This window comes from Corythoichthys intestinalis, chromosome 17 (assembly GCF_030265065.1).
Source record: "Corythoichthys intestinalis isolate RoL2023-P3 chromosome 17, ASM3026506v1, whole genome shotgun sequence".
NCBI classification, from domain to species: Eukaryota; Metazoa; Chordata; class Actinopteri; order Syngnathiformes; family Syngnathidae; genus Corythoichthys; species Corythoichthys intestinalis.
This window is the reverse complement of record NC_080411.1, coordinates 40589713-40603752: the sequence shown is the minus strand read 5'-3', so window position 1 is coordinate 40603752 and position 14040 is coordinate 40589713. Positions and strand designations below refer to the sequence as shown.

Below are 14040 nucleotides of genomic sequence, written 5' to 3'. Positions count from 1 at the left end.
AAAAAAAAAAAAAGGAAACGAAACTCATCAGAATCACAACTCCGTAGCTTTATTTGCGCAATGAGCATTAATCTAATGCATATAAATGTGAAGAAAAATACAGCGTTAACACTCTGTTGTTACAGTGCAAAGGGTGATGCTCTATGAAAATAGACCTCAAGGAATGTGACCAAGTTTTTGCATTAAAAAAAAAGCTGTGAGTGAAATTGAACTTCAGAGTGAGCCAAAAAAAAAAAAACATGCATCCTGCCTGATAATGTACTGCTGTTTTCCTTCTACTCGATCTCGTTGGATGTCGCCACGGGGGCCTTAGTCTCTTTTGCTGCAAAGAGGACAAAGACATCATGAAGCTGCACCAGATGTTACTTCCTGTACTTTCAGATCAAAAACAGGACTTGCACCATATTTAGCAAATACACAACCAGCCAAAAAAAACGTGTTTTCAAAATATTTTATTGGACTACATTTAGCTTTCCACACAGCACACACTGGCCATTGTGTCCCCTCAACCGAGTCTGGACTTGGACCAGATAATCTTTTCCCATTCCTCCTGAGTCCAGTTTTAATACAGCACTGGCAATGATTTGGTCCACATTTCTATATATTTTTTTCCATTTCATTAAATTATGTTCACTACATCAAATTGAAGTTTTATGAGTTTCGACTCGTTTAGAAACTGCGAGTCATTTAAAGTTGTTTAAAATTATTCAACCCCAAAGTCATGTAGTGCTGTAAGCAAGTCTTTTGAAAACCATATCAAATAAGGACTTAAGCGTAATATAGACAACTGCAAATGTCAACTTTACAATTAATTCGATAATAAAATATATATAGTATACAGTGAGGAGCAGAAGTACAGTGGGTCAAATAAGTATTTAGTCCACCACTAATTTTGCAAGTTCTCCCTCTTGAAAATAGAGAAGCCTGCAATTGTCAACATGGGTAAACCTCAACCATGAGAGACAGAATGTGGGGGAAAAAAAACAGAAAATCACATTGTTTGATTTTTAAAGAATTTATTTGCAAATCATGGTGGAAAATAGGTATTTGGGCTATACCAAAAGTTCATCTCAATACTTTGCCATGTACCCTTTGTTGGCAATAACGTAGGCCAAATGTTTTCTGTAACTCTTCACAAGCTTTTCATACACTGTTGCTGGTATTTTGGCCCATTCCTCCATGCAGGTCTCTAGAGCAGTGATGTTTTGGGGCTGTCGTTGGGCAACACGGACTTTCAACTCCCTCCTCACCCCGTGGCATCAAAATGATAACAAGAACGGGGAGCAAAAATCCCAGAACCACATGGGGGGGACCTAGTGAATGACCTACAGAGAGCTGGGACCACAGTAACAAAGGCTACTATCAGTAACACCACGCGTCGCCAGGGACTCAAATCCTGCACTGCCAGACGTGTCCCCCTGCTGAAGAAAGTACACGTCCAGGCCTGTCTGCGGTTCGCTAGAGAGCATTTTGATGATCCACAAGAGGACTGGGAGAATGTGTTATGGTCAGATGAAACCAAAATAGAACTTTTTGGTAGAAACAAAAGTCCGAAAAGTCTGCGTTGCCCAACGACAGCCCCAAAACATCACTGCTCTAGAGGAGATCTCAATGGAGGAATGGGCCAAAATACCAGCGACAGTGTATGAAAAGCTTGTGAAGAGTTACAGAAAACATTTGGCCTCCATTATTGCCAACAGAGGGTACATAACGAAGTATTGAGATGAACTTTTGGTATTGACCAAATACTTATTTTCCACCATGATTTGCAAATAATTTCTTTAAAAATCAATGTGATTTTCTGTTTTTTTCCCCCACATTCTGTCTTTCATGGTTGAGGTTTAACCATGTTGACAATTACAGGCCTCTCTAATATTTTCAAGTGGGAGAACTTGCACAATTAGTGGTTGACTAAATACTTATTTGCCCCACTGTATTTGCACCCCTTGTGATTTTGCAACAACACACTTAGAAAATAGGTAAAGGCCAGAAATTTCAATCATAGATGCATTTCCACTTATAGAGACAATCTATATTAAAAAAATCTAACTCTCATTGTAAGATTTTTCAATAATTTATTTGTAATTTACTGGGGTTCCAAGGTATCGGCACTACTCAGAGTTGTCAATCTACCTTAAAAAAAGTCCACCTTTACCCCGACTAAACACCCACTCACCACCCATTTGAGCTCTTTATTGTCACCTGTGCACCCCACAGTCAGTCAGTCCAACTGCTACCATGGGCGAGACCAGATAGTTTCTGAACGACACCAGAGAAAAAATTGCTGAGCTCCACAAAGCTGGAAAAGGCTATGTGACAATTTGGAAAGCAGCTTAGTGAGAATAAATCAACAGCTGCAGCAATTGTTAGAAAATGGAAAAGGCTAAATGTGACTGATAATCTACCTCGGACTGGGGGTCCATTTAAAATCTCTCCTCGTGGGGCATCACTCATGATGAGAAAAGTAAAGGCTCAGCTTAGAACTACACGGCAGGAGCTGGATGCAGAGTTTCAAAGGCTACTCTCAGTAGAACACTACGGTGCAAAATCATGCATTTCTCAGAAGGTTCGTTCCCCTGTTGAAGCCAGTACATGTGAAGGCCCGTCTGAAATTGGCCAGGGACCATCTTAATGATGCAGAAGGGTCATGGGAGAAAGTCATGTGGTCAGTGGAGACCAAAGTACAACTTTTTGGTGCAAACGTTACTCGTCATGTGTGGAAGAAAAAGGATGAGTACAATCCCAAGAACACCATCTTCACTGTAAAGTATGGGGGTGGAAACCTCATGCTTTGGGCCTGCTTTTCGGCAAAAGGGACAGCACGACTGTACTGTATAAATCAGAGGATGAATGGTGAAATGTATCATCAGATTTTGAGCCACAACTTCCTTCCTTTGAAGATGAGTCGTGGCTGGATGTTCCAACATGAAAACTATCCAAAGCATGCAGCCAAGCTGACCAAGGAGTGGCTGCGTAAAAAGCATATCAAGGTTCTGTAGCTAGTCTCCAGACCTCGATCCAATAGAAAATCTTTAAATGGAGCTGAAACTTCGTCTTTCTCAACAGATCTAGAGAAGATTTGTGTAAAGGAATGAGCCGAAATCTCCGTTTGCATATGTGAAAACCTGGTGAACTACAGAAAGCGCCTTACCTCTGTAATTGCAAACAAAGGCTTCTTCACTAAATATTAGCACTGATTTTCTCAGGGTTACAAATACTTATGAACCCCAGTAAATTACAAATTGTTTGAAAAATCATACAATGTGAGTTCCGGATTTATTTTTTAGATTATGTCTCTATGAGTGGAAATGCATTTATGATTGAAATTTCAGAACTCTTACCTATTTTCTAAGTGGGTGAACTTGCAAAATCACAAGGGGTGCAAATACTTCTGCTCCTCAATGTATACATCACACTAAGGCAGTGGGGGTTGAATAACTTTTAAGACAACTGTGTATGTGTGGATATATACAGCAGGGGTGCTCATTACGTCGATCGCAATCGGCCAGTCAATCGCAACGCTAGTGTGGGTAGCTTTCAGCATAAAAAAAAAATATATGTGCATACGTTAAGGTTGCCAACAGTCAGAGAGTGCGCGGGACATCCTGGAATATAGGAAGTTCCAATTGGAATCCGGGACTGTTGGCAATCATAACATACGTAGTTACGTTGTGTGAGCAACTTTTTTGGGTTATGCAGCAGCCCCGTGGTATTAAGGTAGATTGTGTGAGGTTGTCTCCTTGAAATGTAGCTCTTGGAGCAAAAAAGTATGAGCACCCCTGATATACAGTATATGCATATAGTAATTTACAGAAAAAAAACAACCCCATAAAATCCTTGTGTCCACATACATGGACACCACAATTAAGGTCATGTATGCCACAATATTAACATTTGGTATTTAAGTTTGGGCAAGGTAGTAATTACAATCGTGTGTTTGTATATGTGTGTTTATATATATTTGTTTCATTACTCAATATATTTAAAACTGATAGTCCCCGGGTTACGAACAAGTTCTGTTCCTACACTGGCGACGTCACTCGAATTTCCGCGTAAGTCAGAATTAACCCTTTAAGTCCCCATAATTACTTCCTTAATCTCAAAATAACTGTCCAAAAACATGCATTATACGTCATTGTCATGTCCTCGCCAAGAGGCGAGTCCTAGCTAGACAGCGAGCTAAGCTCCGAAATAACAATAGCAGACCTCCGTGTGGTTTGCCAACTTTATTCAGCTGCTCATGACATCACAACTTGCCAACTGAAACTAAAAACATGCAATTAAATCAGTTTCATCTTTAATAATAGCAATTCAATTTTGCGCTTATAACTAGCTGTAAATACATTAATAACAATCCACACAAATGATTAGCATGTATCATCCGCACATCATCAAAAATAATCACTCGTCCCAAGTATTTGACCACAATTGAGAACGCACCATAAACAGTACAAAAGGTGTTATATACAGATGTTGCCTCTGTGGATGCTTCACGAATCACAAGCATTTTCTGTGCGTGCAGGCTTGCAACTGTAATCAATCACCTCTCTCTCACTCGGCTGTGCGACTTCTTTATGGGAGAAAATGCGCTCTTCCTCGTGTGTGCGCGTGCGCTCCTTCTTGTGTGCGTAGATACGTTCTTTGTGTGAACATGCGCTCTTACTCGTGAGTGGGAAGTACTATCTGCTCTATGCTTCCTGCGCTAAAAAAAGCATGCATCACAAAACAAAAGTCAACTAAAACAAAACAAAAAATACTGGAAACCAAATGGCGGATGAGACTCCGACATCATAAAGTCGAAATCACGCAAGTCTGGTACGTCATAACCCGGGGACTACCTGATACAGTGGTATGAAAATGTTTCTGAACCTTTTGGAATTTCTCACTTTTCTGCATAAAATCACCATAAAATGTGATCTGATCTTTGAAAAAAATCACACAGATGTAAATACAGTGTCTGCTTTAACTAAAACCACCCAAACATTTATAGGTGTTCATATTTTATTGAGGATAGTATGTAAATAATGACAGAAAGGGGGGTGAATAAGTGAACCATTACATTTATTATTTTCTGCCCCCCCTTTTGGCACCAATAACTTCAACCAGACGCTTTTTGTAGCTGCAGATCAGTCTGGCACATCGATCAGGACTAATCTTGGCCCATTCTTCTGTACAAAACTGCTGTAGTTCAGTCAGATTCCTGGGATGTCTGGCATGAATCGCTGTCTTTAGGTCATGCCACAGCATCTCAATGGGGTTCAAGTTTGGACTTGGACCTTGCCACTCCAGAATGTGCACTTTCTTCTGAAACCATTCTGAAGTTGATATACTTCTGTGTTTTGGACCATTGTCTTGTTGCAGCATCCAGCTTATTTTTAGCTGCAGACGGCCTCAGGTTTTCCTGCAAAATGTCCTGATAAACTTTTGAAAGGCTAGAGGCAAAAATCTTGGCAACACGGAGAGAAGTTAGCCTCCTAACAGAGCTGAGCAAAGGCGTGAAACCTAAGAAAGAACTGCCCAAGAAATATAGCAAGCTGTTCACAGCTGAGGCACTGAAGACTGCTAAGCAAAGGCTCACAGCCCTAGCTAGCTAAAGCGGTACACAAGAGAAGTGGAGGCCAGGAGAATAAGCACTATGTTCTCCAATATTCCAGCTAAAGTCTAGTCTCAGTGGCAGGGTAGCAAGACCACAGCAGATCCACCCAGGGCTGAGACTGAATGATACTGGAAGAGTATATGGGAAAAAGAGGCGTCTCAAGACACTAACGCCCAATGGCTGGCAGACCTGCAGTCAGAACATCGCAACATCCCAGAACAAGACCCAGTAGTCATCACAACAGCAGACATCCAGACAAGACTGTCCAAAATGAAGAACTGGACAGCTCCAGGGCCCGACAAAATTCATGCCTACTGGCTTAAGAAGATAACTGCACTCCATGAACGCCTAGCAGCACAAATAAACCAGCTGCTGAAGTCAGGGACCCACCCAGAGTGGATAACCCAAGGTCGGACAGTCCTCATCATGAAGGACCCCCAGAAGGGCACAGTACCATCCAACTACAGGCCTATCACCTGCCTCAGCACAACATGGAAGCTCCTATCAGGCATCATAGCGGCTAAAATGAGCAGGCACATGGATCAATACATGCGCAGGGCACAGCCAAGCACCAACTGCTGGTGGGCAAGGCAGTCGCCAGAGACTGAAAGGCAAGGAGCACCAACCTGTGCACTGCCTGGATCAACTACAAGAAAACCTATGACTCAATGCCACACACATGGATACTGGAATGCTTGAAGCTGTATAACATCAACAGGCCACTAAGGACCTTCCTCCAGAACTCAATAGGGCTGTGGAAGACAACTCTAGAAGCCCATGTGCACATGTGAGCATCAAATGCGGTATCTACCAAGGAGATGGTCTGTCACCCCTCTTGTTCTGCATAGGCCTAAACCCCCTCAGCCAGATCATCACCAAGAGTGGTTATGGGTACCGGTTCTGAAGTGGAACAACCATCAGTCACCTCCTCTACATGGATGATATCAAGCTGTATGCCAAGAACGAGCGTGGCATCGACTCCCTGATTCACCTCACGAGAATATACAGCAATGACATTGGGATGTCATTCGGACTAGATAAGTGTGGGCGAATGGTATCCAGAAGAGGGAAGGTGCTCTCAACTGAAGGGGCTGAACTACCTGAAGGCAACATAACTGATGTGCAGGACAGCTACAAATACCTGGGGATCCCACAGGCAAATGGGAACCATGAGGAAGCAACTAGGAGGTCTGCCCACAACCAAATACTTACAGAGGGTGAGGTAGGTCCTCAAGAGTCAGCTGAACGGCAAGAATAAGATCCAGGCCATTAACAGCTATGCCCCACCAGTAATCAGATACCCTGCCGGCATCGTATCCTGGCCGCTGGAAGAGATGCAGGCTACCGACATCAAGACAAGGAAGCTCCTACAATGCACGGAGGGTTTCACCCTAAGTCCAGCTTCCTGAGGCTCTATACACAGCGGAAAGAGGGAGGCCGAGGACTAGTGAGCATCAGAGCCACTATCCAGGAAGAAACTACATCCCTCCAAGAGTAAATCAGGAAAATGGCCCCCAGTGATGACCTGCCTCAGGCAGCAGAAGTCCAGTAAGGAGGAGGACCTTGAGGAGGTATCATGGAAGGACAAGCCCCTGCATGGTATGTACGACCGACAAATTGAAGGGGTAGCTGACATGGGAAAATCATACCAGTGGCTGGAAAAGGCCGGACTGAAAGACAGCACGGAGGCACTGATCATGGCAGCACAAGAACAGGCCCTAAACACAAGATCAATAGAAGTGGGGGTCTATCACACCAGACAGGACCCCAGGTGCAGGCTATGCAAAGAGGCCCCTGAGACAGTCCAGCACATCACAGCAGGTTGTAAGATGCTGGCAGGCAAGGCATACATGGAACGACATAACCAGGTAGCAGGCATAGTGTACAGGAACATCTGTGCCGAGTACGGACTGGAGACCCCGGAGTCAAGGTGGGCGACATCTCCAAAGGTGGTCGAAAACAACCGAGCCAAGATCCTGTGGGACTTCCAGATCCAGACAGAAACTGGTGATAGCCAACCAGCCTGACATAGTGGTGGTGGAAAAACATCAGAAGACAGCAGTATTGATAGATGTAGCAATCCCGAGCGATAGCAACATCAGGAAAAAAGAACACGAAAAGCTGGAGGAATATCGAGGTTTGAAGGAAGAGTTGGAGAAAATGTGGGGAGTGAAGGCAACAGTGGTGCCAGTAGTGATCGGGACACTAGGGACAGTAAGCCCCAAGCTGGGTGCATGGCTCCAACAGATACCAGGAACAACGTCCGACATCTCTGCTCAGAAGAGCGCAATCCTAGGGACAGCTAAGATCCTGTGCAGAACCCTCAAGCTCCCAGGCCTCTGGTAGAGAACCTGAGCTTGAAAGGGGAGACCATACCGCCCGGGTGGGATGTCGAACAAAATTGTAGACCTGCACCAGGCTGGGAAGGCTGGGAAGACTGAATCTGCAATAGGCAAAACGCTTAGTGTAAAGAAATCAACTGTGGGAGCAATTATTAGAAAACAGATTAGAAGACATACAAGACCACTGATAATCTCCCTCGATCTAGGGGCTCCATGCAAGATCTCACCCCGTGGCGTCAAAATGATAACAAGAACGGGGAGCAAAAATACCAGAACCACACGGGGGGACCTAGTGAATGACCTACAGAGAGCTGGGACCACAGTAACAAAGGCTACTATCAGTAACACAATGTGTTGCCAGGGACTCAAATCCTGCACTGCCAGTCTCCAGGTCTCAACCCCATAGAAAATCTACGGAGGGAGTTGAAAGTCCGTGTTGCCCAACGACAGCCCCAAAACATCACTGCTCTAGAGGAGATCTGCATGGAGGAATGGGCCAAAATACCTGCAACAGTGTATGAAAAGCTTGTGAAGAGTTACAGAAAACGTTTGGCCTCCATTATTGCCAACAAAGGGTACATAACAAAGTATTGAGATGAACTTTTGCTATTGACGAAATACTTATTTTCCACCATGATTTGCAAATAAGTTCTTTAAAAATCAAACAAAGTGATTTTGTTTTTTTTCCCCCACATTCTGCCTCTCATGGTTGAGGTTTAACCATGTTAAGAATTACAGGCCTCTCTATTACTTTCAATTGGGAGAACTTGCACAATTAGTGGTTGACTAAATACTTATTTGCCCCACTGTATATATATACTGGACTGTCTCAGAAAATTAGAATACACAATATTCTAATTTTTTGAGACAGTCAGGAAATTAGAATATTGTGTATTCTAATTTCCTGAGACAGTCCTGTATATATACACAGGACTGTCTCAAAAAATTAGAATATTGTGTATTCTAATTTTCTGAGACAGTCCAGTATGTATGTATGTATGTATATTATATATTGGACCATGCCAGTAATTTCTGTAGAGTTGATGTGTGCACAGTTGGACTGTGCCAGTGATTTCTGTAAGTCTTTAGCAGACACTCTGGGACACTTTTTAACTTCTCTGAGTATTCTGCGCTGAACTCTTGGCGTCATCTTTGGTGGACGGGCACTCCTTGGGAGAGAAGCAACAGTGCCAAATTCTCTCCATTTCTAGACAACCTCTCTGACTGTTGATTGATGAACATCCAGACTTTTAGAGATGGTTTTGTATCCTTTCCCAGCTTTATAAAAATCAACAATCCTTGATCGCAGGTCTTCAGACAGCTCTTTTGACAAAGCCATGATGCACATCAGACAATGCTTCTCATCAAGACAATTTTTACCAGGTCTATGTTTTACAGTGGGAAGGGCAGCTTTAAACCACTCATTGGTGATTGGGCACACACCTGACTTAAAATGTTTGGTAAAAATTGGTTTCATAGATTTCTTAAGCACAAGGTTCAATACTTAGTTTTTGCCCCTTCTGTTATTGTTTGCATGCTATCCTCATTAAAATATGAAAACCTATAAATGTTTAGCTGGTTTTCATTAAAGCAGGCAATGTTTTTACATCTGTGTAATTTTGACAAAGATGAGATCACATGATTTTTTTTCAGAAATGTGAGAAATTCCAAAAGGTTCAGATACTTTATCATACCACTGTATATCCACTTTAACATTTTTGTTTTAAAATGTCATACTTTTTAACTTATTCCCTGCCATTGACAAGAATAGATGTCCTGGCTGGTTGTGAATGGTAATGATTCAATGCTATTGACGCATTGGGTGTCCAATCCATTGTGACTGGTAAAGACTGGCAGCGATTATTCCACCTGTCCCAATCCCCAGATTTCTAGTTCCGTCAGTGGAAGCTAATGAGACTTATGTTATGGCTTATTTTAAAAAAGAAAAACCTAAAATGTATAAATAAAAATAGGATATTTACCTGGACAAGGCCCGCCCTCCAACATGATGTCATCAATGGCAATGTCACTCCTGACTGATGATCCTCTGGTGGCTTCAAACACAATCTGGAGCAGTACAGAAAAAGTAAACCAATAATTTTAATTTACATTACTGCAAAACTGTTGTGATGGTCTGACAAGTTCTGAGCTGCATTTTGTCCGCCATGCCTGATGTTGGCTCTCGCTCTGGTACTCCACCGTGGCCCTCAGCCACGCGATGCTCTGCTCGCCGCTTCTTTGCCACAACAAAACGTCCCCTCCGTCTTTTTGTAGGTGAACACTGAGCTGGCCCGTACTCGAGCCGTACATATGATAGTAGAAGCGAAGACACTGGGGTCCCCTCGAGCTCCGAAGAGGGCGGGACAGCAGGCGGACGGTTTGGCCGGGCAGCATGGGAGATGCTTCCATGTATAGGTAGTATCCTGCCAATCAAAATTTTAGCAGTCATGTACCAATAGCTACTGTATAATTTAACATTGATCATAACCAAAGGTGGGTAGAGTAGCCAAAAATTTTACTCAAGTAAGAGTAGTGTTACTTCAAAATAATATTACTCAAGTAAAAGCAGTCATCCAAAAAATGTACTATAGTACAAGTAAAAAATATTTGATGAAAAGAATACCGAAGTAATGAGTAACATTGTGAGTAACTGTTTATGATGTTTGATTTTTTAATGTAATTTAATTTTTTATTTTAAAAGGTGCTTAAAACCCGAGAGAGTAGATCGACTCTCACCCATCCCACTAGTGTGATCTCCTCTGGGTCCAGTATATGAGGTTGGGGTGGGTCCTCTCCTCAACTCCCAGTCAGCAGCATCATTCTGCTTGTCCTGAGTGTAACCGCACAAGCCCGTTGCAAAGTCACAGCAGCCGGGAAGGGATGAGGACATTCCTGCATTAAGAAAACAATCAAATGAAATTAACTGGACCCCCTTTTTTGGCTTTATTTTCAATGCTAGTTCACATTAAAAGTCAGGGATTCAAGTAAATACTCTCATTGTGGTTGGTTTTTTAAAAAACAGAAGAACTTGTACCTGTCGCCAACTCACAGTCACCCAGACTCATGGTGATGTCATCAAGTGCCACAGAGCCACAGTCCCACAAACTCCCGCATGTGCTGACAAAAACAACCTGTACAGCAAAAGCAAACATTTAAGCCTCGTCACTGCATCACTTTCGTCACAGTTCTGTGTAATCGCAAGGCTTGAGGACATTGAACATTGAAATTGGCTATTTCTGAGGAAAAAGCACAAAAATCATAGTGGAATTTAGCAAATTTGTTTATTAATACAGCTGACCTTTGTGTGGGTGGTTGTGGAACGGAATGGAATCCCATGCAATAAATGGGGTTCGCATAGATTTCTCAAATCGTTCTTTAAGTTTTTTTTGTTTTTGTTTGTGAATATCAGTAATGGACCTCTCTGTGTTGCTGGCTGGATGGCATTTGAAGGAGATAGTACCTTTTCTCGTAGGCAGCGTCTGACTGTTTGCATTATTCTAACACACTTAATATAATCAATCAGGGAACAGTATGTTTTCTCGTATTTACTGATCAACTGTTTGTATTACTCCAACACACCCAATATAAAATAAATAGCACTTATACCATAGTTTAAGACATGTCCAAAGTCCGGCCCGGGGGCCAAATGCGGCCCACGGTCAAATTTCATCCGGCCCCCAGCCTCTGTCATAAAATCAATTATGTCTGGCCCGCACAGACTTAATAAATTGGTCAGCAGTGCTGCTACAAGCATACCAAGTAGCTTACACACTAAATGCTGCTCCTCATTTACCCGCTAAAAGGCAGCAGCACTCTAAACAACATTACCCCATGTGACCCTTCCAATTTTCTAAAATGGCGACAATCAACAAAAAAAAAGAAAGTTGACTACGACGGACGACGCTTCAAGGATAGGTGGAAATTGGACTATTTCTTCACTAAAATATGCAACAACTCGGTCTGGCTCATTTGCAAAGAGACAGTAGCTGTTTTAAAAAAGTTCAATGTGAGGCGATAATACCAAACAAGACACTCTGACATGTACGACAAGATGATAGGGAAGATACACAGCGAGAAATTGAAGCAAACTTGGAGCTAGTTATATTTCACAGCAGCAGTATTTCGCAAGAGCCCGAGAGTCAAAAGAGAACGCCACAAAGGCTAGTTGCGAGATTGTTGAAATTATTAATTAAAGAAAATAATAAAGCAAATGTGACACACAGAATGGCATGCTAAAATTTGCTTAAAGAGTATGTCATGCCCTTGGGAAAATGTTAATATTCCATCATTTATCCATAAACGCATGCCTTTTGTATTCATATCATGCCACTTCGTGTTATTACACCCAAGAAAATGAGAGAAATTTGGCTCGATTGTCAAGCTAAAACGACCGGCGCCCGAGATCTGGCAGATTGTGTGTGTGACGTCATTACAAGTGAAGAGAGTGCCACCGGCCACTAGGGGGGCAGCGCCTGTCTGCATCAATATAATTCCTTCTAGTGAGGGGAGAATTAGCGGTGTTTTGAGCTGTATATGCTGTTGCGTTGTGTTCGTCCTGCACATATTCCAGGTTCCCTCATGAAGAAACACCCTCATTGTCAATAAAAGAGAATTCAGAATTGACAGTGAGGGGTGTTTCTTCAACAAGAAAAAAGGCTCAGTGCTTTAATACTGAATGGCGGCGATGATGGCAGACAATTTTGTTTCTAGTTTCAGCGACGAATCCGACGTAGAAGGACATAACGAATGTTCATCTAATGGTGACGAGGAGAGTTACGAAGCTTTAATTGGTGTTTTAGGTTACCAATTTGAGCCCAAACGAACGCCAATGCAGCGTAATGAAACGGTCATTGAGGGGAGCAATGACACTGATGAAACATCGGCAGCAGATCGTGTGGGAAACAACGAATGATATTTTTTGCATTTCTTTTTGTGAAGCTGATACACCGTGACCGCAAAATAAAGTAATGTATAGAATAATTATCATTTATTGCGCTATCATAGTTTTTCGCTCTGCCAACAGACACAAATATGAATGGGATCAGAGGATTTGTTCTATATATTTTACAAGCGATAATTTATACATGTGTCCAGTCCTGTATCCAATGCGTGATATTTTTTTATTATAAAAGAGTACTCACTCTGGCCATTTCGAACTTGGCTGCTCCCCTCCTTTGCTTAGCCTTAGCCTCCTTTGCCAGTCATCGTCCTCTTTCTTGATATCTCGGGACATTTAGGTGGCTGGGTGTATGGTGGGCACCGCATCTGCTTTGAGCAGTAATCTTGCAGCAAAACCCGATTTCACTTGTCCATAGTTCGAGAAGCTTTCAGGTGGAAAATAACAGAAAACTGTGCCGGAGGCTGGGTCTAGAAAATTAGCCCTCTTTGCACGGACGAACTTTACCCATTGTCTGCGTAGTCTAGCTTTTTTTTTTCGCGTTCGGGAACTCATGGATACTATATTCCGATAAATAGTTATTTGTACACCACATAGCACAGCAGTTTTGAACCATTTTAGTGATGTTTTGGTCAAACAAACCCGAACGCTACTCTCTCGTCGATAAAAAAAACAATGGCACCTGGCTCCGCCTCGACTGTCAATCACTTGTTGTGACGTCGCCGCCCCATTCGGCTGTTTCCGGAACACTTTCGGAAATGTTCGTCATTTTCGATCTATTTTCGATAATTGCTCATTAATGTGATTGATTTTTTTGTTAACTTTATCAATATTTGTTATCTTGGCACATAACGGTTCTATTGATGTCTCACACCCCCTTTGCCGTTACATACCCTTTAAATATATATTGTTCTACGTAAAGGACGTCAGCCAAGGTCGGCCCCACGCATTTTTACCACACCAAATCTGGCCCCCTTTGCAAAAAGTTTGGACACCCCTGGTTTAAGGAAAACAACCAGAATGTACGGCATAAGAGATAAACAACGCCTTCTTATCACGGAAGCCCAACGTGTGCGTCATGCAGCTGACTGAGCAAGATTGACGCTGACAAGCCCACATCTGCAATCAGTTCCCCCGGACAGTTCAGAACAAATGGCGGGACGCCCTGTCCCAACCCAAGGAAAACAAACGCCCGATATCCAACT

General features: G+C 42.6%; 1 protein-coding gene across 1 annotated transcript in view; it reads right to left on the bottom strand.

Annotated features, from left to right (window-relative positions):
• Positions 1-27: 27 nt before the first annotated feature.
• Positions 28-14040, bottom strand: part of LOC130905745 (MAM domain-containing protein 2-like) — a 43666-nt gene continuing 29653 nt past the window's right edge. Inside the window, exons 12-16 of the mRNA XM_057819385.1 lie at positions 10973-11069; positions 10675-10830; positions 10108-10361; positions 9921-10005; positions 28-322 (exon numbers count right to left, since the gene is read on the bottom strand). Coding sequence (XP_057675368.1) covers positions 276-322; positions 9921-10005; positions 10108-10361; positions 10675-10830; positions 10973-11069 — 639 coding nt within the window. The 3' untranslated portion in view covers positions 28-275. The remainder of the gene's footprint in view (positions 323-9920; positions 10006-10107; positions 10362-10674; positions 10831-10972; positions 11070-14040) is intronic.